Source organism: Gymnogyps californianus, chromosome 2 (assembly GCF_018139145.2).
Source record: "Gymnogyps californianus isolate 813 chromosome 2, ASM1813914v2, whole genome shotgun sequence".
NCBI classification, from domain to species: domain Eukaryota; kingdom Metazoa; phylum Chordata; class Aves; order Accipitriformes; family Cathartidae; genus Gymnogyps; species Gymnogyps californianus.
The window spans coordinates 54,497,320-54,522,131 of NC_059472.1; the positions used below are offsets into that span (position 1 = coordinate 54,497,320).

Consider the following 24,812-nt stretch of genomic DNA (forward strand, 5'->3'; position numbering starts at 1 on the left):
TCAACTCCGGGACGGCTGTAGTGCAGCTGCTGGTGGGGCTCGTGGGCGGGCGAGGGATCGAGCAGGAAGGGAAGGCAGCTATCTCCTGAGATGCTGCGGCTGCACCTCCTCTAACTTGCGATCGTAATTGCTGTGATTTGTTTTGCCAATGTAATGCAGACATGCCCGAGTTTAAAACATGTTCACTTTCATGCAATATTTTGAACAAGAAATACCCGCTGGATTAGGCACAAGTCTGTGTTGTCTGCCAGGAAGCACTGCCAGAGTAATCAACCTCATAAAAGAGCGACACTAAAAAGCCTATTTTATACGTTTTTATGCTCAATACTTCCTAACTTTACTAACGAAAAGAAGTGCTCATTTCTGAAAGAGGAACAGACCAATGTATTACATAAACACTGCCTCATTATTGCCTCTGGAGCTGGCACTGTATTAATGCTGTTATTGCTATTAGATTAATCCAAGTGCAGAGCTAATGCAAATTGAGACCTAAATGCTAACTCAAAATGAGGACATGAAATGAGACAGCAACATTTTGGATGCCTTTTATCAGAAATTGCACATTATTATTTAGTTGTTAGGCATCACAGAGCCAAAAGCATCTAAAGACAATGTTTTTACAAGATAAATTGATGCAACTTTTGGCTTTCCATAAAAAGGAAATGAAATCCTGCACCAAGTCTAACAAAACCAACAGCGGCAGATTACACAAATGTTTAGATGCACAAGCTGGTTTATTGAAGACAACTACGGCAACGGCATTGACAAGTGGCCAAGATGGCTTTTTACAAACGGCCAACTGGTCTGCGATTATCTGATCTGGGCTTTTTTACATACAAAGCAAAACCGTATTTTTAAATTTGAAGACGAAGGGGAAAAAAGAAAAACGAGGAAAAACTGAAATCATTATTTTATCCTGTCAACAAAGAATAACTAGGCACCAGCAAAAACGGAGATGCCAGTCACTCTGTTACTTAAACAAGCAGATTCCTTTCCTTCTTCTGGGTATATTATCACATCCACAGTTCCCAGAACCACTGTGGACTCCTCCTCTACTGCAGTTGGTTTATCTGTCTGTGATAACCCTGGTGGCTTGAGGAATTGGTTTTGGCAGTGCTAATTGAACACTGCAAATGGCAAGACGGCCCACATGGCATGCTCCCCCAACAGCTGCAGAACAGCTGTCCCAGTCTGACCTCACACTGATACATTGGATTTAAGCATGGGAAAACTATTTAATCTGCAGCAGAGAAGGGATCAAGGCTGAAAATCCACCTCCAGGTTTCGCTGGACCAGAAAGCCTTTTCTGGGCTTGGGCTACAGCTGGTAGTCTCTTGCAAAAAGCTGAGTCCACCTGAATTTTGAACATGCTGAAGTTGGTGAGGGTGCCCATTATTATTTGGTAGCGAGTTATATAAATATAATTTATATACATACACATATATATGCATGCATATGTAGTTGTGCAGGAAATTGTACTTAATACCAACTATTTAGATAACTATTCTAACCCTAGTATAAACTGATAGGGGGAAGAAAAAGGTCTTGGTGGGTTCAGATACAATACTTCAGAGCTGATGAGTGGCAATTTGTTCAGTGCAAGTCACTTTGCATCACCTGACACAGTTCAAACCAAGCCACTTCCACACAGTGTTGTGCCTAACCCTGGGCCCCAAGCTGCACTCCCAACACGAGGAAAAAAAAAAAGAAATTAAAAAAAAAAACAACCCCCAAACAAAAAAAAAACCCCAAAACACCCCTTCTAACATATCAGCACAGACAGAAATGAGGCTCTGAAAGTAGGACCACTATTGCAGCAATCTAACACTGGTTAGGACTGAAGCACTGAACACGAAAAAGAGTGTGTTCGATGCCGAGGTACACACCTCTTCCTCTGAACTGTCACTCAGGTCATTGGCAAGTGAGGCACTCAAGGAGGCCGCCTTGGGCTCCAGGTAGCAGAGGCACATAGCCAGAGGAAAGGAGAGAGTGAGGGCGTATGGCACTGAGAAAGAGGCAGAGAGCAGAAAGAAAAAAATGAAGAGGAAGCAAGGCACCAGGGAGGGGGAGTGGATGGGAAGGTAGTGCTGCACGCTGGCAGGCAGGAGGTTGGTTTCGGAGAGGTTAGGGAGCGATAGGTAGCCGTCGTCATCCAGGAGGGAAGGAAATGACTCTGGAAGTTGCAAGGAGAAGGAAAACAGCGTTCCGCCTTTGCCGGCTTTTTGCTTATAGCCGAAAGCCATGTCTTGCTCGGTGGAGCAAACTCGCCCCTTTCTGTCAGAGTCTGGCTCCGACTCGCCGTGCTTTGGAGCGCTCTCTTTGGGCGCCTCACAACCTAAGGACTTTGTTCGAGCGCTCTCCTTGCATCTCCTGCGAAGCTTTCCTGAAGATACATGGGGGCCAGGCTGCGAGGATGGCGAGGGGTGGTGGGAATCAGCGCCAAGCAAAGATGGCTGGTGACAGGGAAAGAGCAGCAAACAAGGCGCAAAAGCAAAAGGACAAAAAGAAAACTGTAATTAGTTAATTTTCTTCCGTGATAATAAATTATATATATATATAAAATTATAAACAGTATTTTAACACCACAGCTTTCCACTGAGTTAAAAGGTGCATGTTCCCATGCCACGCACCACAGGTATTAGTGCATCAGGGTTACCGCTTACAAAAGGCAACTTCTTGATTCAGCATTTGCCTAGTCATCTGCAGCACGGGATTTACATAAAAACCTTCACAGCCTTATGTGGAGTTGCAGGTGCTGCCAATTTCTACTTACTGTAAGACTGGCTTCAGATCATAAGGAGCTTTCAAACATCAAGTACACGGAGAGCAACAAAGAAACCAAGGAACGTATTTCTTATACCAACACTGCTTGTGACAGCACTCCTGCAGTCAGGAGAAGACCCAGTGGGGGCCAGATGCTTCCCATCTATGCCTTGGGCTACCTCAGCAGTAATAATTAAAACCCCAAGGATTTTAAAACTCTATGTGCCCAAATTCCTCCATTGCTATTGTAAAAAAAAAAATTAAAAATTCTAAAAATTTTAAAAAGTAAAAAAAAAAAAAAAAAAAAATCTAGGTCCTACACCTAAATAAAACACATTCTGGTTTGAGGGGGGCATAAATCCATACATCAGCTGTTACCAATGGAAAAAACTCTACTAGCTCGATACCTACCCCAGCAGCCAGCTCCTCAGCACGGCTCCCATCACCACCCAGGCTGGCCTCCGCCGGGTGTCCCCACAGCCCTGCCCTCACCTCTGCCTGCCGCAAGCCGGAGCAGGCAGCGCCGGGGGGCTGGCCCCCTCCCGGCCATGCGCCCTGCTGCCCCTCTATGCTGCGCCCCACCGCTTTGGCAGCACGTTGAAAGAAGGGAGCTGAGGGTTTTGGCTAGGCAGATCCCGTGCTCTCTTGCTGGGGATCTGAAGGGGGGCGCTGACCAGAAAGAGGTCTGTGCCCCACACAGCCACATCTCCTCATAGTCAAAAAGTGACTCTTTACCCATAGCGAAGAGGTAAAAATGTACCCAACGCTTTTGCTACAAATTTTACCACAATGCAAAGAATATTGGCTACCAACAAGCAGGATTTGCTTTGATACGCCTCTTGTAGGGTATTCAACCAGTCTTTAAGGTCATTCAAGGACAAAAAAATGGTACGAGGAGGGAGGTGATTCAGCAGGAGGGGCGACCATCACCTAACACGCTCCCTGCGGGCAGCCACAACTGCTCCTTAGAAAGGACAACAACCACCATCGCCACCAAAATATCCCAGTACAACAGACCTGCCACAATGCTGATAGATCAGAGACGTTTTGGCCAAAGTCAACTACGCGCACTTAGCTGAAGTGGCACACTGGCTCCATGACCAAACCCTAAGTGCCTGAGCTGCTCCATCCATCACGCATCTCCCCGAGGAGCTATAAAAGGCATTTCAACCCCCCAGCCACTCCCAGCTCCCAAGAGCAAAATGACTTCAAAGCCAAAACAGCATTTGCCTGTACAAGCTGGTGCCAAATCTGAGCCAACAAGCAGGATCCAAGTTTTAGACACAGGTTGCATCAATGCCGGCTACTAAGCCTAATCTTTACCAGGTATATTAATGGTAGGAATGGGATTTAAGCCCAATACTTACATGGAAGAGCTCCTTCCCCTCCTCTTAATATTTTGCTTCTCTCTCTTCTCTAACCAGAACAGTTCAAAAACCCAATCTTTCAGTTCAGGCAATCTGTATTCCCGAATTAAGCAACCAAAACCAAGTCTAACTTCAAACCGCTTACAAATGTCTTCTTTACGGGCTTAATGCAGTAAGCTCAAGTCAAAATTTAATGCTGATGGACTCACAGGACTTTATGTGAGCTAAATACACAGAACTTCTCTTTATACTGTAAAGGCAAAAAAACCAAAGTAAATTTATTCTTTGCTAATACAGACTAGTCACTTACTGACATCTTTGCAGTGCTAATATTTAGAATAACTTCTGGTACTTAAATACATATGGATAAAAAAGAGGAAAAACGTCTTAGTGGAAAAGTTGAAAACCTACCTATAAAATTTATATACCCTTAAACAGGAATTTGATTTCAAATTTGTCCTGTGCTTCTTGAGACCTTATTCTCTTTATGATGAATGACAAAGCTGTTAGCAGGTCCAGTGGAAGCAGGACTGAGATCTCTATAGGCTTATAGAACTGAAGCTCTATTAACGGATGGTTTAAACAGAACCCACCTCTTGAGTGGGGGGTAAAAATCATTCATTTGTGCATGTTTAAGTACCATCAAAATATTCTCCTAAAAATATCTTTGACTATTTCTAGCCATGTATAAGGAACAGATGATCTTCGAAATGCAGCTGATGTCTCCATTGACCTAAATTAACAAACACTTGGAACAGAATTAGTTTCTATTGGATATTTTCTGCATATTTGATTTTCATCAATATTTCTCCATGCAGAAACTAATGGAGTTTCAAGAAGACCCCAGTTAAATATTACAGAGATTATTTTTTTAATGCTACAATTACAGCGCACACTTTCAAAAGACAATCTTTTCTCATCTGCAATTTTCAGTAATTCAATTTGTTTCTGATTTTGGTACCTCTTTTTGAGGACTTGATCCTTTAGCTATGCAGCTCATTGTGGCCTTATATGATGAAGGCTAGAAGTTCAGGTTTTAACATTTGCATGCATGACAGTTTTGTGGGTGTAAATGTATACATCAAGGTTTTTTCTCACAAATGAAGAGGGTAAATCTTACTTGTTTAGCAAGTGCATTCCACAGTACACTTTTTGAATGATATCCTAGATTCAATATTTCACATTCTGTTTCCTTCTCCTCAATGTAAAAGAAACAGAGGATATTTTACACCCAATCTTTTCCGATTCTACCTTATTTCTCTTCACTGTCAATCTCTCAAATTCAGTATCTTCTCTGTCCCCTGTTTGATTTACCCTGTCTTAATAACTCAGCAGATATAATGCACAGCCATGTGCATACTTGTATGCGGTGGTGGTGCGATTGGAGATGGTGAAGGATGAATCAAATTTAACAACTGAGCAGAGAATCATCAACAAAAACAGTTTTCTTCAATGCAAAACTTCATATGACGAAAGCAAATGCTTTTCTAAGCCAGAAAAAAAAGCTTATAATAGTATATTAATACCCAAAAGTTAATAGAGAAAAATGCTCATTGAAATACATGCAAGGAAACAGAGCGTTATGAGAAGTAAATGAGAAAAATACGATCGTTTAAAGCACAGAGCTACATACAAGAACACAGAACTATTTTGTTGCCTTGTCAAAAAAGAAACAACATGATGCCCATACTAAAGTCAAAATGCGACTGAAGACCAAAGGAGCAAAACGTGCACTGCCAGGCTACTTTTGGGTATTTCCTAAAGAGCTCTTGAATGCTATGTAAAAAACACTGTGCTGACTGTTAAGTGGATTTCAAAAAACTGTCCCAGGCAGGAACTAACTTTTACAACATCATATGAAATGTGAAAGGACTATAAAAATACTGATTCAAGACAAGTATATACACGTACATACAACCGCGTATATTCTAGTTTCCTTTCACGGAACTAGGTATCTCCCTCCCTCCCTCCCTAACAATTCTGCGTTTCTCGGAGCACTCTCCAGGCAGGTCAGTTTAATACAAAAACCTCAAAACTCTACCTTGGTGTCATGGCGTATTGCCGAGACCGGGGTGACTTCCTCTGCTCTTTTCTTTTTGCCCTCTTCATCATCTTTCTCTTCTTCTGCCTTTTTCTCTGGAGTCACAGTGGTTATCAAGTTGGTCTGAGAGATGCCCTTTGTTGTGGCGTACTGGCCAGTACCAACCTCTGCAGCAGACACAGAATCCTTCATGTACATTTCATGGTTTTCATTCACTGATGCTAAAAGCAAATATTTAAAGAGGGAAAGTCTGAAATAGCTTTTGCTGAGAAGCTGCATAAAATTAAAAAGCTGGGTTAGTAAAACATTTGAGATATTGCTGAAAACACAACTACGTCATGTTTCAGGAAACGAGAAGCATGTGCATACATTTAAATAAACTGTTTACTTGAAATAAAGCTTGTAGCTTTTATATCCATAAACATATATTATGGATGTGTATACACACATTACTGTAGCTAATGTGCGCATTACACAGTTGTTAAATGTTAGCAAGCCGTTAAAAGTGCTATTGTAGTAAAACATCAGAAAAAAATCAATGCATTGCCACAGTTATCAGGCAGGAAACATAAGGAGAACCAGCTATGACATCAGCCATGGGGGTGGAAGAGATTTTTTTTGAAATCTGTCAGAATATAACAATGCAGATCAAATGCATGGTAAGTAACGTGTTGCATTACAGGCAATGACAATATTGATGTAACACAGGCATAATATCTGAGAATCATGAAATGTGATCTTTGTATTATTGAGTATTAAAGTCTGCCAGTTAAGTGAGCTCATTATCCTAAAAAATTCTGGGAAGTGATGGCATTCAATTCAGTGGACCAAACCAGAATATTTTAGGATGTAAACGTTTGATAATTCAGCAAACTTAAATATATATAAATGATTTTGAAATAAATAGTAAATTTACAGATAGAATATAATCAAAACATTAATATATACCCAGACCCTGCTCTTGACTATTGTGTAACTAATTTCTAAGTCATTAGGACTATTCAAATTTATAAAGTTACTTGCATCTGTAACAAATGACAGGTCCAGGATCACAGTGTAATCGTGATGCATAATGTTACAGCCACGTTTGCATTATAGTAACAACATTAGTGAAGAAATCATAAGCACTGATTAAAAAAACCTCTTTTCCCCATTTGCACTTATGCAAATGAACATCATAAAAACCTTGCGGAGTCTAACAAATGCTGGGGAAAAGCATTTCAGATATCTCGTCTCTTGGTAATGAGCTTAGGAGGCGGGAGAAAGCAAAGGGAGTAGAGGGAGACATCTTGTTTAGATGTTACAAACAAAATAATGCAGAAGGATAATTTCTGCTTTGAGACACATGCACAGCAATCAGGTCACCAGTTGCTTGGTAACGAGCAAGAAGCACATCAGAATTAGAAGATTCCAAACTATTAATGACAAGCAGCACCTTCAGGGGGAGAAAAGAAGGCTTGTCACTAGTACTTTTAAACAAAAGCTTCTCCCCCTCCCCACCATCAACTACACTCATTGCAGTTCGTTTGTGATACTCTGCAGGAGAATTCACCTTTTTTTTTTAAACTGTAGCAATTCTGAATTTAGTCTCAGTCTTTTTTTCTACAAAAATAAACCACAACCTCTTTTTACTCAACAGCTGACAACAGTAACAGCTGATGAAGTAGCTGAGACTCTGAATCACACGCTGGTTTAACCTAAGGGAGCAGCAGAACCGTGACCTCCATGAACCATGGAGAAAGAGAGAAGGAGGAAGGATGTTCTGTTAACCTGTGTATGTTATTCTCCATCTCACGCTTTCAAAAGTAATGTATGGAAAAAGCCTGTTAACGCTCATCCAACTAGGACGCGGGGTAAACAGAAGCAAGTGTTATTACTCAATCCAGGGAAATAATTCATTTATGAATTGTAGCATATACTTAAATGAAAAACCTACATAGGAAAAAAAGCCAAATTAAACCAAAACCCAAACAGTTACTCATGCAAACACTGAAAAAGCGTTGAAGCCTGACTTGCTCGAGCAGGCAGGTCCAGCCTGGCAGGTCCGGGCACCCCATCCTTCCCCAAAGCGAGGAAGTGCTTTGTAGGTGTGAGGCCAAGGAGAGAGGCTCCATGAAGATTGGACTCCCAAGGACCTGCTCCAGGCAAACACTTTGTAAGGACCACAGAAGTACATTTACCACAGTGTTTCTCTGCATCTTCCCCTATCCGTGCAGTGAATGTGCAGGTACTCACAGCCTCCACTCAGCTGAAGCTCAAGGAGATGAGATGACAAGAGGTTTATACCTAAAGCACTGATCACCGTGACGATAACTTTTGACAAAGTCAATTGCGAGGATCTTACCCCCATCTAAGCTGCGAGACATAGTGTAACGTTTACTAGAAGACCGCTCAAAGTAAGGTGCGGGACGGTCTATGAGGGCACTGGCTCTTCTGGTCTGGGCCTGCGTCCGGCCGCTGTAGCGAAACTTGGAGCCCAGCGTGAGGAACTTCTTTGGAGGTGCTTCTGGCAGCAGGAGCCTAAAACACACCAAGCAGTGCACCCGTTACTCCCGCTCCTCCAAAAATCAGTCCACTCTTTCTGCAGAGGAGGGAAGATGACTGTTGGGTATCACTCTCCATTGTAACCTGTGCCTCATGGGTCTGCGGCTGAAAGGGAATCAAAGGATGCCCCTCATACAGCACGACAAAACCGCTTAGCTAATGCATTTGAAGAGCTGAGCTCTTCCTAATGGGCAGGAATCATTCAGTTCCTTCCTGCCTGAAAATCAGATTTATTATTTTCTAATTGCCAAAACTAAAAATAAGGTGTTCCTTGTATCAGGGACCCTGATCTGGGCTGAAATACAGATACATCTCTTATACTTCAAATTTAGCATGGTGCTGCTATGCTGAAGACAGGGCCAGAACAAATTTCCGGTGAATGCTGGGCAGTATTCATTCACAGGGATGCAGACATTTTTCAGGTTAGAGCCTTCCCACCCTCTGTATTTTGGCTATGAGATTTTGCTGAAGAAGCCATTCTCCTGCTATGGAGTTTATGCTTTAGACATTGATTTTGCATTAAAAGTCAGAAAACACCCCAAAAATGCATACTCAATTTATTTTTAGACATTTTGCTGCTAACACTGCATTTCCTATGAACGTACAGGCAGCCTGAACCAATAGTTTTAAGAAAGGAGAGAAATTCTTCAGTCCTCCCAAACATCTTGAGAGGGCTTTTTATGTGCTGGACACCCTTTCACGCCATTGAAAATCTCACCCTTTTGGGCTTCCATTGCTAAGTATCTCTTTGCTGACTATCTCAGCCCAAACTAATTACAGCATTTATTCCACTATTCCAAACTTTTCTCAGGTCTTCTTAGATGTCACAAACATAGTTGCAAAATTCCTCAGTAATACAAAAATTACAGCTATGGATTGGGTATTCTGGGTGAACAAAAAATACACCACTGACTACTGTCCGTATTTTCGTATGTAATTAAATAAAAATCTCCTTTTTTTTTTTAAACTCTTACCCACATCCCCCAGTAACTTTTGATATAAGTTGTTCTCCCTATATAGGCGTATGTGCAGAAGTGCAGCAGAGTCCTTCGTCTCTAATTATAGCAGCTGATAATATCATGGCACAGACAAAGCAAAATGATTAATTGGGACCATATGGTCATTTTAAACATTCAGTATCTATCTGAAATACTATGAATAATTTGGGTGAAACATTTCATATTTTGAAGAAGCAATAACCTTCCCTTGTCTGCTCAGAGATACCTCGTGACCAAAAAGACAATTTGATTTGAAGGGTTTTGTCTCTGCTGACAGAATTTGTCTTTTCTGTTGCGTTTTATACCACACCTTTAGGAAAAGAAATCCACATACCTGAAAAATGTATGGTGCTCAACACACACCTTCCATAAGCGCTTTGCAGCACGATGATTTGGCAACTTAAAACCGATAGTGCTTTCAAACTGCTCAAACTAGGTAGGAAAAAAGAAAAAGTATGTATTTGATGCCGTGCATCTTTTTTTAGACAGTGTACACAGGCTTCTCTGTCTATATCATCTCATTGCAAGGGTGAACATATATGCTCACATATATAACCACATATATACATATTCTACAGACTACTGTCTGGGAAGGAAGCTGTGAGTGATAATCAATGGCAACCTTTGAGGATTGTTTTTGGGGGGAAACCCAGATAATAAGCAAGAGGTTTTTGATGGTGAGTGATGTTTTATGCCCTACAGTAACAAAGAGATCAGTTAAGACTTGGGAGACTTCTGAGAAAAACATCATTTAAGTGTTTTAACCCTGTTGTTTTAACTTCACCGGTTTAAACAACAGTGGGAAGCCTGATAATAGCCTGGAGGGGAGCAATAGTCCCCAGGGACTGATTTGGTCTCACACAGCCTTAGATTAAGGAGATTTACAGTGAAAGAACTACAGTTAGTAAATCACAGTGTTTTTAGCTAATTTATCTCCTGGGGAGGATGAGGAAAAGAGAGGTAATTGAAAAGAGTTGACTGGGGATAATAAGAGACCTTTCTAGGTTGTGCTGCAGATTTATATATTCTAGATGCAAAAGCTGTGCCAGCTACAACCGCTGTAACATGTTGATGGCTACATGCAGATAGCTGAGTAGGTGAAATAGTGTTGCTGTGATCAGGGAAAGGTAGGCAGAAGGGTACGTGTAAGGGAGCCTGGATCCCTACGGGGAGCTGACAGAAACAAGGCAGGAAACAGCAAAACAATAAAGATGATATAAGCGACACATGGGATGGTGAATCACATTATCATCAAATGTGATCTGGAAAGAGACTGCATTGATTATTTTGCATAAGGAACTATGACCTGGTCACAGGACGCTACATACCAAGACCAGCAGAGCTCAATAGGGCTTCAGTGGTGGAGAGCTTGAGTGCAGGCATTGGGAACATCAGTGGCTATTCATTTTTTTTTTTGTTCTTTTGGTTTTTTGGGTTTTTTTTAAATCAAACTCAAGACTGGGAAGTTGGTTACTAAAACTGTGTCTGCTGAGAGGCAGGAGATGTAGGTTTGTGGATTTTGGTTTAGGACTCTAAAAAAGGCTCAGGCCCTGGGGCCGGTGGGGGGCCCCAGCAGATTTCCCAGGTCACTTACAGAGTCAGTACTGGAGACATTGGCTCGGGACTCCCAACTGCCATACTGCATTAAGGGAGAAATGCCAGTCCTCATCCAGGTGATTTCTGTCCTCCTATACAGCTCCACCCTCTAAAATGGATATGGGTTTTTCATCTATCCCAAACCAATTATTGTACCAGCACTTAAAATGGAGACACTCCTTTGCCTGTGATGATCCTGTACCCCTCCTGGGATTTTTCCTAAGATTTATCATCTTATTTCTGGGTTAGCACACGCTCAACCCATGAGGTCAGTATTTGCTATGCACCCGGCTGAGCCACGAGAGGGCACTCCCTGTACGAGATTTCACATCACCTTCTCCAGAGCCAGAACATCAGCTCCTGTGGGCCTGGGAGGGCTAATGCGTGTAGCTACCAAAAATGCTGAACGATGGATGCTTGACTCTGTTTTTATCAGTCGCTGGATTTCTGCTCCGACTCCAAGTGTACTAGTCTGATATGCTTATAAAATTTGGTATGGCCTGGCTACATCGCTTAGTGGGTAAGATAAACAGACACTAATTTAATATACAGCATGATGGCAGATAACAAGCACTCCATGAATAAGCGATATGTTACTTAAATTCCCAAAGTATTCATAATACAAATGAGCTTTTTACGTGCAGATGGCCATATCTCTTCTTTATGTTAGTTTATGGATGTAAACAGAAAAACATCAAAGAAGATTTTACCTGTATTTTAAATAAAGTATTTACCTAATCTTTCCTAAGAAAATCAGCACAAATTAAAAAATACAAACGGAGAGGAATGTTAAAGGCTTTGAAGACATGACAAATCAACAAATCAATGAGAACATGGGTTTTTTGAAAAGGTTCATCCACTAAAGAGTGTCAGGATGCCCTTACCTCCCCTGGTCGGATTTTGATGTAGAAGTTGTTCCTCTTGTAGGAAATTTTCAGAACCTTTGGCCAGGCAAATCTATTTATTCTGAGTCTGTCTCGATATATTAAGAGACCACTTGCACAAACTCCTAGCATGATTTCCACTCCTTCAGAATCCTGGAAAAGCAAGTAATGCACTTTGTTGAATATTTCTGTCCTTACATCCTACAGTACTACAGATTCTTGTATACTGCGTTTCTATCTGAGCTACGTCTTTTTAATGCATCAGCTGTAGTGACCTGATTTCTGAGAGCTACCCTACTCATTGCCTGCATTCATGCAAGTAATAGTCAGGTTGGGCAGCGTGAGAGAAACAGAATGTTGCAAATGTTTCCTTATATTTTAGAAAGACTCCAAAAGGAGGGGGGAAATTTTAGACGTTATTAAAAGAATTATATTAACCATATAGCAAAATTTTATTAGCATAATAAAAAAAGTGTTATTAGCATAAATACCAGATTGAAAGTAAGTAGGACAGCATACAAATTTACTTCTGGCATCACTCATCTCCATGACTAAGCCTTGTGAATCCTTAGATAGATTTTACTTCTGTAGTTTGCTCATCGTGGCTTTAGTCAGTTTACTAGTTTCTTTAATGCTGTTGTGTCTATGCTCTGTATTTTCACCTTGAAAGGACCAGTGGGCAGAAAGTTGGGCATTTGGACCAGAAAGATTCTTTTAAAAGCGTGCAACTGTGCCTGTGCTATAACCCATGTTTGACAGGGAAGCCGTAGGTCAGACACGTTAGCACTACAAAAGATTTGGCCACAATCTTATCAGAATATACCCATAAATATGTGTTTTTTAAGTAAGAAGTATACATTTCTCTTTCCTTTAGAAGCCTTCAAATAGTCTAAAACCAATCTCCACTGTTTGCTATCACCACTACCCTGTATAATCCTATTTTTTTCATTTAGCTAAGTACTAATACTGCTGGAGAAAAGAAGGATCCACCTTAAAGTACAGAGTTCTTCGGTAATTATTGTAAAATAACTTAAAGCTACAAAAGTCTGAAAACAGAAGCTATGAAGATGTCACCCTATGATAATCATGAAGTGAATTCATCGTTTTCCTCTGGTTTTCCCAACAAGCCATCTTTTAGGCACACAGTGAAAATCTGATTACATTTTAAGATGAACACAAAGGCATGCATGGTCAGTCATGATGAAGAGGCTATGGTGCAGCTTGAAATACAAAAGAAAATTGTTTTAAAATCAGAGACACAACATAGAATTAGTGCCACAAAGTCACTCCAGTGTTAGAAAACACACCAATACAGGATGTATGTTCCAACAATGATGGTATCACCCCTTAAAGGCAGATTTTTTCTAAATAAAGCTCTCGTGTGATATCACTGTCGAGTACTACAGCAGAGACAAAGCTAAATTTTTTCAGTGGACTTCAGTTTCACAGTTTCCTAAGCAAAGAGTAACGTCTAAATACAGTGAATACATTCTGAAAAAGAAAGCCTCATTGCCAGTAATCCCACTGCCTGGCGAATGCCTGAAATACACATATGCTCACATACGGCACATAGCTGCAGGTGCAAGGGGCTGCTTCTTTTGATATAATTTCTCAAAAACTTGTTGAGAAATGCCTTCTTCCCTCATCCCCACCTTTGCAGCAGATCTAAGTCCATTCAAGGCTTCTGTTACTTGTCGGTGTCAGAGACTGCTTTTCAATGTGATACTACTGGTGTAGAATGAAACCTGAATAAAAGGATTTGGCTTTTTTCAGGAGCGATGTGGTTGCACGGAACAGAGAACTGTTAGCTGTAATGTCCGAGGCACGAGATGTTGAGCTGCACATCCCTGCAGCTCTGCATATGAATGGGGGGCTTTATCAGAGCAGTGACAGCCCAGAGGACAAATCCGTCTATTTGAACACATTTTTTATTGTAGCCTTGTGTTGGATAATTGAGAACTAGTTTTAACAGCAGCTGGCGAGTCCAGCATCTGTTGAATACCTAAGATACTGGCACAGCCTTAATGAATTGACATTTACATAGAGACATCTGCCACGGCGTGACTTCAAAAAGGCATCCACAGAGATACTTGTCCCCTAGCCTGATACCATCAGATCTCAGTGGCAGGCCTAATTAAAACTAAACATTGCTTCTCATGCAGAGTCTACTTTTCCCACCTTCAGCTTGGTTTCCAAGATTACTGTTGGGTTTCTTAACCCACAGACAGACCCAATTTGGTTACCATTGCAGCTTTTTAAATTAAGAACATCACTTTAGAGACAGATCGGCTTGTCTACCAACTTCTCTTGCTCTGAGTCTTTCCATATGAAAAACAGAAGAGTAAAACCAGATACTAATATTTTTTAGAAAAAAAATAAAATGGTTATCTCAGGATACCCTATCTTAAATTTCACAGCCTTTCTCCAATATTCTGAAAAAAATAGTTAGGCCTCAATGCTATGCTATGTTAAATTTTCAGTAACAAAGCCTGTAATGTATTTAGAACGGGAACTCACTTCGTTGCTGTTTTGCAGATTTCTTTGTCTTGGACAAGGGATGTTGGAAAAAAGCTACTGAGTGACATTCACCAATCCGTTTCTATCTCTGCTCCAAATGTGCCTCAAGATTTTATGCCTATCTGCAAGACACAGGGAAGGCCAGTGGCATGCCTTCTGGTAGAGTGCTACTCATTGAGCCATACCCAGATTTTTCATTTTCAGTGAAGGCAATTAACAGAACACAAAAGATTGCCTTGAATTCTGTAACACACATGTACAGCTCCTAAAAATGCCCCAAAGACACGGTTGCAGGCCCTTTCAAGATCCAAGCTGCAAATTTATCTTGGTTCTCGAAAGGATCTGCTGCAGCACAAAACCAGGCTCACAATAATTTGACCTTCACAGCAAATGCAGCGCTCTTCACAGCTCAGGATTCTTTGTTCAGCACTCATTTGCCAAGGATGCTTGCTAACCTCAAAGATGTTAAAACATTAGCCTTACTTTGAAGAGTGAAGAAAAAAATAGTAATTATTTACTTGGAAAAAAAAACACCAAAAACCAAAATCCAGACAACCAACACAAGGCTGGTAGGTGGCTCTCCCAAGCCACAATAAGAATGACCATGTTTTACTCATAACTTCATCTGCTGATGATTAGAGAAACTACTTCATCATGGGAGAATGCTTCCAGCAGAATTACTGCCCTCCCAGTCAACTGCAACGACCACACTTCAGAAGAGAGACAAGCCACTGTCTCCCCATTACTATCCATCTGATTAGGTTTCCAGCACGGCTAAATAATTGCTTGAAAGTTCTCTGCAGTGTTAGAAACAATCTGCTTATTGAGTTAAGATACCATAGTTGGCCTTATTAAATTGGAAAATGTAGCTGAATGAAATGACAGTTGATCACTCTCTGGACAGCTTCTAATATCCTTCCTCATTACCCTGTCCATTCAATATTTTCCCAAAGGATTTGGTTGTTTAATCAACATGAAAGGTTGATGTGCAACATCTTTGGATCTATAGGCTAAGCTTTGTTACTGTTACAAGATATATTTATGCTTATCCCATATGTCACCTTTCCTCATGTTGACACATGATTTATCCCACAAAATGCCCGTCTCAGAACAACAAGAAAGAGTAAATCAGGGAGTCCATTCAGATTCAAGTACTATGCCACAGGAGAAAGATGACTGGTGAAAGAACTAGAGTACATACCTTGGCATGATGGAGATCTACTCCATACATTGACAGTTTTTTGGCATTCTCCAGGAAATGCATCTCAGCCTCTGCAGGTGTCATTCCCCTGAGGAAAAGCAACCAGTTCTAGCATCAATGTTAAGGAAACAGAATCCGAAATAAAATCCAGCAGCTGGAAAATATTTTCAGCCTGTCAGAACTACAGCCGTACCCCTTAGGTAGCTGGGTGCCTACCAAAGCCAAAGGTCTGGTGCAGACCCTGTTATCTTTCATGCTGCAAAGCTCTTCTCTAACTGAAGACATGGAGAGGAGTCTTGCCCGAAAAATATTCTTATTAAGTATACCGCAGCACATTTTAACATTTCCTGATGCACCAGGACAGTATCTGAAGGCAGGCTACAGCCCACACTGACGTCCTTCGCCTACCTGTGGCTCTTGTGCAGCTCAATCACTTTATCCTCCAGCTCTTTAGTGTGATTTGGCGCAAAGCGAAATTCGCTGATGTAGTCGCTGCCGTACTCATCGGGGTCGTAGTCGCCGAGCTCCGACTGCACGGTGTAGGAGCCCAGCAGGGCCAGCGTGACGAACGAGCAGGGCAGCCGACCTGACACGATGTCATCTCTCAGCTGCAAGCAGAGGTAGTACCTGCAACGGAGCACCAAGGCGGCTCAGAAAGTGCTCCTCCACCGCTGCCCCCAAAGGAGCACCGCCCCAGCACCGGCAAGAGGCCTCGGTTCCTCTACTAATTTGCAGACAACTCCCAAGCCCAAGGATAATAATAATAATTTTGAAAAAAACCCACCTTGCCTAACTTACAGGTAGTAACGCCTAATTTATCTTTATAAAGCAGCATGGAGATCTCTTAATAAAATAGGTTATTACTTTGTTTAGTGACCTAGATGGAGAATTACCCATTAAACATACCAGGTTTCTATCATAAATCACTAAGATATATAGCTACCTGATAATTCTTTTCTCTAAGGAGAAAAAATAATTAAAACCCCCAAATACTGTTCATTAAAGGGTAGCTGAACTCCAAGCCGTTCAAAAAACATAAGTTGTCTCTTTAGCAAACTGTTGAGCTTTCTCAAAAATACATTTAAACAGTAAATGCTGTTAAAACCATGGTGATACGCAGTGCCAGGGATCACCAGATAGAAGAAAACAGAAAAGAAGTGAAGACCGTTGTCTTGGTGATGAAGGCACGGAGTTCCCAGGGGAGATTTGAGGGCAACAAGAGTTAAAAAACCAATCCTTTCTTTTGGAAGACCTCTGCTGAAGTGTGAACTCTTGGCACACTGTCTTTCTGCGCAGTGCCTAGCACAGGGGACCTCTGATCTAAGCCAAAGGCTTTATGCTAGCTTAAAAGCAACAAGTAGTCCACAAAGCAACAAAGGTTAAAAATATCCACAAGTTGCAAAATGTTGTAACAGGCTAGGGAACAGTTTGCTGATGGCACAAAACTCATCATGGCTCAGAAGTTTTCCTGCCTTATACTAAGGAGGAAACTAGGTGAGGTTCTTTCTTCTGTTGTGGTTGCAATCTTAATACAAAACCGAGAGCAGAGGTGCAGATTGCAAAGCTAAGTGACTTGGATAGCAGGGAGCAGCCATTCATTATCACCATATTCCCTATACCATGCACATCAGTTTCTTACCTCATCAAATGACATACAAAATTTACACGCATGCTTATTCTCATCCCACTTCTTTCCTTTCATAGTTATGATTTTACTTACAATAACAACTTGTTACCACTGGCAGAAATGGACAGCAGGCATCTTTGTGAAAATTAAAATCAACTCTCAGGAATATGTATATTGGAAAAGCTGGGGTTTAGGGTTAAATTATACAAAAGTCTTGTTAGCTCAGAGAGTAGACACTGTTCACAGTGTCTTTTCTGCCAAAGCATTGCATATTTTCCATAAGCTCACAAGAGAAAGGACGCCAATGGGAATACAAAACATTCCTTTTCTTGGATAATTAGAGTGTAAGCGCTGCTACGAACAGCTTTTAAGCCCTTTCTAGAAAAGTATTTAATGTTTTAAACACCTGGTAATATCTTCAGATAGCTGGGCAGGGTCTGGAGGGTAGAATTTCACATTAAATGCAAACTGCCAAGCACCACCTGGAAAAGAACACAGATTGAAAGTACACTGTAAGTGCAAATGGAGATGCTCATGCTGTTCAATTTACCAGCAGATTTAAAAATACCCCAGCCAAGCAATTCATAAGAACAGGATAGTATCTTCTTCCCATACATTGTTCTGAAGATACTACTTTTCCCTCTCACAGTATTAGATGAGATTTTACAGCTCTCTTCTTATTTAGTAAGATTTCCACTGAAGCAAGAACCCTAAGGGAGCAGTAATTTTTTACTAACACTAAAAAAAACCTCAGCCCGAAAACAATGTTTACTGGAATTAACCATCTGAAAACACACCCTATACAAGCTTTGAAAACCAATAACTCAAAACACAGAGGCACTGGTAACACCACAAGCCAGAATACGAATGGGCTCTGGAGCAGGGTGATGTGCCGAGGTCTGGCTGCCCAAACCAGCTCACAGCACTCTCTGAGAGTGCTGCCTCAGCACATAGCTCCTGTCTCCAGCAGACGTAAATTATTGTGCAGACAAAACTGGAAGGACAAACAGAGAGCATGACTAAAAACCAGTACATAACACTGGGGAATTCTTATTTAGTTATTTCAGTAAGTTTAGGTGACCCATGGGATGGATACTGGTTTGCATCACCACAGTTTGTGAAATTTTTTTTGGAGCGTTAGCTTTAAATGTTGTAAAGAAAGAATATCAAGACTACAAAAAAAGAGTTGAATATAGTACGTAAATATAAAAGCTATTCTGAAAAAAGGGACAGGTTATACTAGCGCACATCCCGAATGCAAATAAAAAGCAGTAACAAAACCCCAAACCACAGTGTTCTTACAAGGAACACAGTGGTTTTTCAGTAGCAAGACTTTTCACCGAAGCCTCTGTTGTGGGATATACCTCTCATATATACTTCAACCACATAAATTGCAGTATTTCTGTAGTCAAGAAACCAAAGCCAAAGTAATGACACTTCTGTTTTCTGAAACGCATTCATGTCAAAGTACAAATCTAACTAAACAGCTCTCTCTTGAAAAGTCCGTATTGGCCATGTAATGAGGAAGTGCTCATGAACACTGTGAAAAACAGGACTCTTCCTTATAAACCTGACAGGGTAGGGCTTTCCCATGATCTGCAATTCAGGGGCACCTTGTGCCTAGGTACCTCCTATGGTTTGAAGGTGTATCTGGTGCGCTTTCTGGTAAGATAGCTTACATGTTGGACAGGTCTGCTTACCTGGAAATACTGTATGGTTGTCCTAAGTGGGTGTTTGGGAGTATTTATTTAGAGATGACAAGGAAATCTCATCCCGTGCAAAGCCCCATCCACCTTGGTCATCCACGCACCCGAGAAAACAGGCTCAATGTGCGAGAAGACTTTTGACATTTACCATCAGGACTTCAGCTCTTGGTGAGACTTTTGGGCTCCTTGATTTTAGGAACTTCTCCACTCTCTTGGGCCATAAAAGCTGGTGAAAGGAAGATCTGGCTGGCAGTAAGGATGGGGCATGGTCCCACCAGGGGGTGCACCAGCTCCGAGGGGGGAGCGGAGCCTGTGGGTGACACCTGGCCCCACGACAGAGGGAAGGGACCATGGCCCGAAAATCTATTCCTCTGGCACACACAAAATAAATCAAACCTATGATATAGCCTATCATAGAGCATGGACAGTTAAGATATCAGAGTAAGAGGCCTTGACCCCTCACTTCCAGGGGTTTCAATAAAACCTAACACTGTGCAAGTTAGTGGGTTATAACTAATAGGGCGCGAATCAGGGGCCGCACACACGGCGACAGCCTCATGTCTCAACCACTGGGTTGAAATCCCTGTGGTCTGCAGTGGAATCACAGATATCTGAGTGTTGTACAACTCAACAAGCATTTAGCAGGATTATATGTATGTATTTTGGAAAGCGTCATGGTTAACAGCCCTACTTTTCCACCATTGTTCTGTTCCAAACTTCTGGGGTGAATTGTACAGAGCAAGCAAATTATCACTGTCATCTTCTGCAAATACAACTGTCCCCCGCATCAAGTCCAGGACGAGACTCTTCTGCCCTGGTTAATCTCTCGCTGTCACAACCTTTCATCATCTATCTCTCAGCTCGGGCACATATTAAATGCATTTCAAATCAGCAGTGTGGAGCTGAACTGCTTTACTTGCATTGACTATCAGCGTAACCTGACTCATCGAGCTCTACAGCACCTTCCTCTCCAGATCCATCTTCTCAAGAGATTAAAAAAAGGCAGATTTTCATTACTTTTTATTGCAGATGACTTACTTTTAATGAAAATAATACTGGTGGAAAGGTGTGGTTGCTCATAGTAAGTGAGGAAGTTTTCCAGCCAGTGTAAATTAACCTTCTGAATCTTGGAGAGGGAAGTGATTCATTTGCCAGGCCTGACTCAACAAATGTGAACTACCAGATGTATTTGCTTGTGAAAGCACAAGTGCTAGAAGAGAACATTTACAAAATGTGCAAAGAAAAAAACTACTGAGCCTTTCCTGCCCAAAGAAGTCACATACACAAGCATTTCATCAATTTTAAAAAGTGGGGTGGGGTGGGGGGGAAGGCAGGTGAAATTTTGAGCCTGGCAGTCCTGACAAGGTTTTCCTTTGAGAGGTTTTTGAATTTCTAATGTAGCAAACGGCTAAATTTAACAACCGAGCTTTTTAAAATATTCATGTGAAACAGAAAATTGACTGGTTCTCTGTGAATTGAATGGTCATTTTAGGAGCAAAGTTCAAGCTTTTGAAATGCAGGAAGGAAGGATATTTTAGATAGAGTGCTATCTTTGCATCAGTGAAGTATTTCAGGATGGGGCATGAGCAGCATTCCTGGATATGATATAAATATCAGTAATGCAAAGAAATAATTTATGTGTGTGGCCTAGTCCCTAAGGTTACGTTGCTTAATGTCAAACTTCAGGTTATCGCATCTCTGCAAATGTCAAGTTGTTTTCAGCAAGGCAAGTTCATGTGTTACGAGCCTCCGTAACTGCCTGCACTCGTTATGGGGTAAAATACCTAAAAGATGCAGGTAATTCCTTTGCCAGAGACTTGGGACAGGATGCAAAAGAAGATTGTGAAATAGGCTTTGTTGCCCTGGGGGGGGAGCACGCTCTCCTGGGGGAAGGCATCGAGAAGGGGGCCGTGGTCCTATCCCACCCATCCCCTCACCCTGTGGGCAGCAGGGCCGGGGTGAGGGGCTGGGGAGAGGGAGCTGCCGAGCCCCCGGTGCTGGGGGCAGCCCGGTGGGACGGGCCCTTCAACCCAAGTTACCCCAGCTGTTTAGGAACAAGCCCAGAGGATCAGAGGGGCTGGGCAGTGACGGGTGCCTGGTGCCCAGGACGCCCTGCTTGCCTGCTGGGGAGCCCCCTCTGCCTCTCGCATCCCCGCTCAGCGCCACAGGGGTCCGACGCCTTCACAAACACCGATGGCAGCTTAGAGGAAGAGACTTTTTCGTGCAGATTTTTGGGGTCCAGATACACCAGAATGAAAGTTTTCCAGACCCCCTGAAATAAGCACAGAAATGGTAACAAACTTACTTCGGATCTGCTTCTTGATTTCCTTGGCAGGGTCCAACCAATTCTGCAAATAAAATGTTTCCTTTTTTCAATTTGAGTTAGAAAACACAATAAACATTATTTCTAAAACAATGCTATGAGTCAAAGCTAGAACACGAGAAGGTCTGCCACCCCCTTCTCCTTGGAGCAGCAGTAGGCAGGGATAACACTAACTTTCAAGATGTGGCCCTGGGTAGAAGCAGGATTTTTATTAACGTTCCCAGGCATTGAGGGGCTGAATGGTTTGAAATAAAAAATTAAAAAATAGAAATTAGTAAAATAAATCCACAGAAATCTTTTTCCAGGGTATCTTCTGGAAAAATTAAATTTCCACAAGCTTGTTAAGAAAGCTTTTTTGTTTGGTTGGTTGGTTGTTTTTTTGCTCTAATCCTGGAAGGGCTGAAAAGCCTTGTGAGAGGATAAGCAAGCACGGTGCAGGGCACTGCCCCATTTGCAACCCGGCGTGGGCACGAGGGGCTCCTCGGGGGCAGAGGGAGCGCGGGGGGAAACCACAGGCAGAACCACAGCACCCGGGCTGCCCCCATCCATGCCGTGCAGAGCCCGGTGAATACAGAAGACAAAATCCCTGCCGAGGAGGTGGGGAATTATCACAGCGATGTCTTACTACTCCATGGATGCCAAGGAGCAGATGAAATTCCTCTGGAGGAGGCATGCAGCAGCTTAGGGTCTCTTAGTACCGCCGCTGCCTTGTCCTCTAACAGAATCAAATTAATATTTAAAATGCATCATGCAGCCCAGAACAAAAAGTTTGCTTCCCCTAGGAAAGTTCCACTGTCTCCAAAGATAGCTAAACAAATGTATCAGAGAAAAAAAAAATACTAAAGAAATATCAAACAAGCAGAACACAACAATCTCCCTCCCCCAACAAAAACAACCAGTCTACAGCTGTCCAAACTTGGTCTGTGGTGCAAAACATGAGCCTGAAGAGCTCCCGCTATTGCTGAGCACGAAAGCACACTATGCACCAAGAAATTAAAGATGCATCAGGATTTCTGTTTTCAAAGATGACATGTGATGTGGGCACATATATTGTCTAGCTGGAAGTTAGCTGGCAGAGGATGGAGGTGAATTGCTAAGTACTTTGACATTAAAAATATGCATGTTATTGATCAATAAATGTGGTGGCAGGCAGTTATTCTTTTAGCGCAAAGTAACTGGTGATCTATACATGGTTAGTGCTTCTAAACCACCTGTTAATAATGAATACATTCTTCTCCTTCCAGTACAAGAAAGCACACTTATCTGGAAATTCACTTAAACATCTGTCTCACTTTTACCACAACTCAAAACTAAGCATATGTTAAAGTGTTATCTTGCACTGGCATGGACCAAATGTCTGCTTAAGTGATTGTCTGAATCAGAAACAAAATCCTCATATTTAGAAGTCTGTAAAGAAAGGGGAAAAGAGAGACAAAAAGACTGATTTCTTTTGTATCATACATAACTGAAACAAAGGGAAGCCTAGAAAATACAACTGTTGTTCTCACAAGACATAAACAGCTAAAGAAGTAGTAATGGCTCCAGCTTCCATCAGGGAAGACCTTTCAGGCCACGCAAAGCACAAAATACCTTCACCTGGTGAGCTCTGATGGGCTACTGCACATATTACCAAGAAGTTTTGTTACTGGTTTCTTTCAAAATATTTATCTTAAAATGCCAAAATCACACAGCATATTTTAAGTTACCCTTTGATACTCTCTCTTTCATCATAACGTGTCCAAATATGTGTATATATATATATATCACCTGCACATTAGATCATCTTGGACACTATTAATACATAGCTTATTTAATACTAAAGTTGAGATGTAGACAAGCAGAATGTGATTCACTATTGCTACCAACTGCTTCTGAAGACAAATGTCTTTAGCCAAATCAACAATAATGCTAAGATAAAGAAAGTCAAGACTTAAAGCCTTACTTTATCTTAGCAGTTAGCAGGAGCAGTCAATCAACTCCTGTCTATCTGTATCCCAACCACAGTATTATTAAGCCATATTTTAGTATTATATGTTTAGTAGTGTATCTATGCATGTAAATCTGACTTTCATCTATGGCAGTAATGAAATAAATAATACTAGAAAGAGAACCAGCTACACGATTAACTTCTTTCATGTCATAAATAGCCAGCACAGAGGGAAGCCAGGGAAACACAGCGGATGCTCTCGAGAAGTAGAGTTACAAAAAACAACAGCTCAAGCTATGTCTATGGAACTTGGCAAGGAAGATAAAAACAACTTCTGGACTGTCCGCAGCTGCCTAGGGGGTGTCTCGGGCAGCTCTGACGTCCACATGCCAAAGGCCAGCCCCAGTTTTGTGGGTTACCTTTTGGTTTTCTGTGTCTCTGTATGTTAGCCCAAAGTAGTCTTTTTCCAAAAGGTTCAGATGCTCGCACACTTTGTCGAATAGCACTTGACCTCTGGAACGTTTCTGTGGAAAATGAACAGGAAAAAAAAAATCATGTTTGCAAAATAAAACAATATAAGCATTAAAATAACACCTTTTCTGTTTAATCATCAATTCAATAACTCCAAAATGATTTAATTCAACTCACCCATCTTTCAAACCTATTGACCTGGAGCTTCATAAGAATCTGCTGAATGGGGCCAATCTGCTTTTCATAAAAGTTCAGGTCTTCTTGCAGAGTTAAAAGTAAGTCAATACATGTCATGTTTCAAGTTTCAATGAGAAATCTCTTCTGTCTTTCAGAAATTGCAACTTCAAATGCATGCCGAGGTGGTATCTCAGCAAACCGGAGCGTTCTTTGTGTACAACAGTAGCAACAAACAACGGTACAAAATATTCCCTGTCACGGACTATCAGAGTTGTGACTGGGAGGGTGATCCACTGGAGGAAAAAACAAATGTGGAGATATTTCTTGCTTCGGCAACAATGTGGACTGATTCCAGGATCCGTTTTTGTCTAATGTACAGGGAAACGCGATAACACCATCTACTGAAATCACTGAAAGAGCCCAGTATCTCACTGGGAATGCAGCTGGGTAAGAAAGCAGCTTTCCAGTGTCCCACTAACCTTCTTTACTGCTAACGCGTTAGATGAGAAGATCTTTCACTGTCAACAGCCAGAGCCCTTAGCAGAAGCTTTGTAGTATCTCTCGTGTTGGACGGTAAAAATTCAGGTCATCCTAGTTCTCAGTGTTATATGTGACACTGAGAAAAAAATCTCCAAAAAACCAAACGCAGACAGAAACGTCCTCTTTATAA

General features: G+C 41.6%; 1 protein-coding gene across 3 annotated transcripts in view; it reads right to left on the bottom strand.

The window, feature by feature from the left end:
• Positions 1 to 24,812, bottom strand: part of EPB41L3 (erythrocyte membrane protein band 4.1 like 3) — a 100,059-nt gene that overhangs the window by 17,243 nt on the left and 58,004 nt on the right. For 2 of the 3 annotated variants that reach the window (XM_050915679.1, XM_050915678.1), the window contains exons 4-12: positions 23,914 to 24,018; positions 21,550 to 21,592; positions 17,945 to 18,020; positions 16,320 to 16,538; positions 15,912 to 15,999; positions 12,194 to 12,346; positions 10,048 to 10,145; positions 8,516 to 8,691; positions 6,172 to 6,392 (exon numbers count right to left, since the gene is read on the bottom strand). In XM_050915679.1, coding sequence (XP_050771636.1) covers positions 6,172 to 6,392; positions 8,516 to 8,691; positions 10,048 to 10,145; positions 12,194 to 12,346; positions 15,912 to 15,999; positions 16,320 to 16,538; positions 17,945 to 18,020; positions 21,550 to 21,592; positions 23,914 to 24,018 — 1,179 coding nt within the window. Of the gene's footprint in view, positions 1 to 1,886; positions 2,454 to 6,171; positions 6,393 to 8,515; positions 8,692 to 10,047; positions 10,146 to 12,193; positions 12,347 to 15,911; positions 16,000 to 16,319; positions 16,539 to 17,944; positions 18,021 to 21,549; positions 21,593 to 23,913; positions 24,019 to 24,812 lie in introns of all 3 variants that reach the window. The other variant, XM_050915677.1, reaches the window with a different exon arrangement.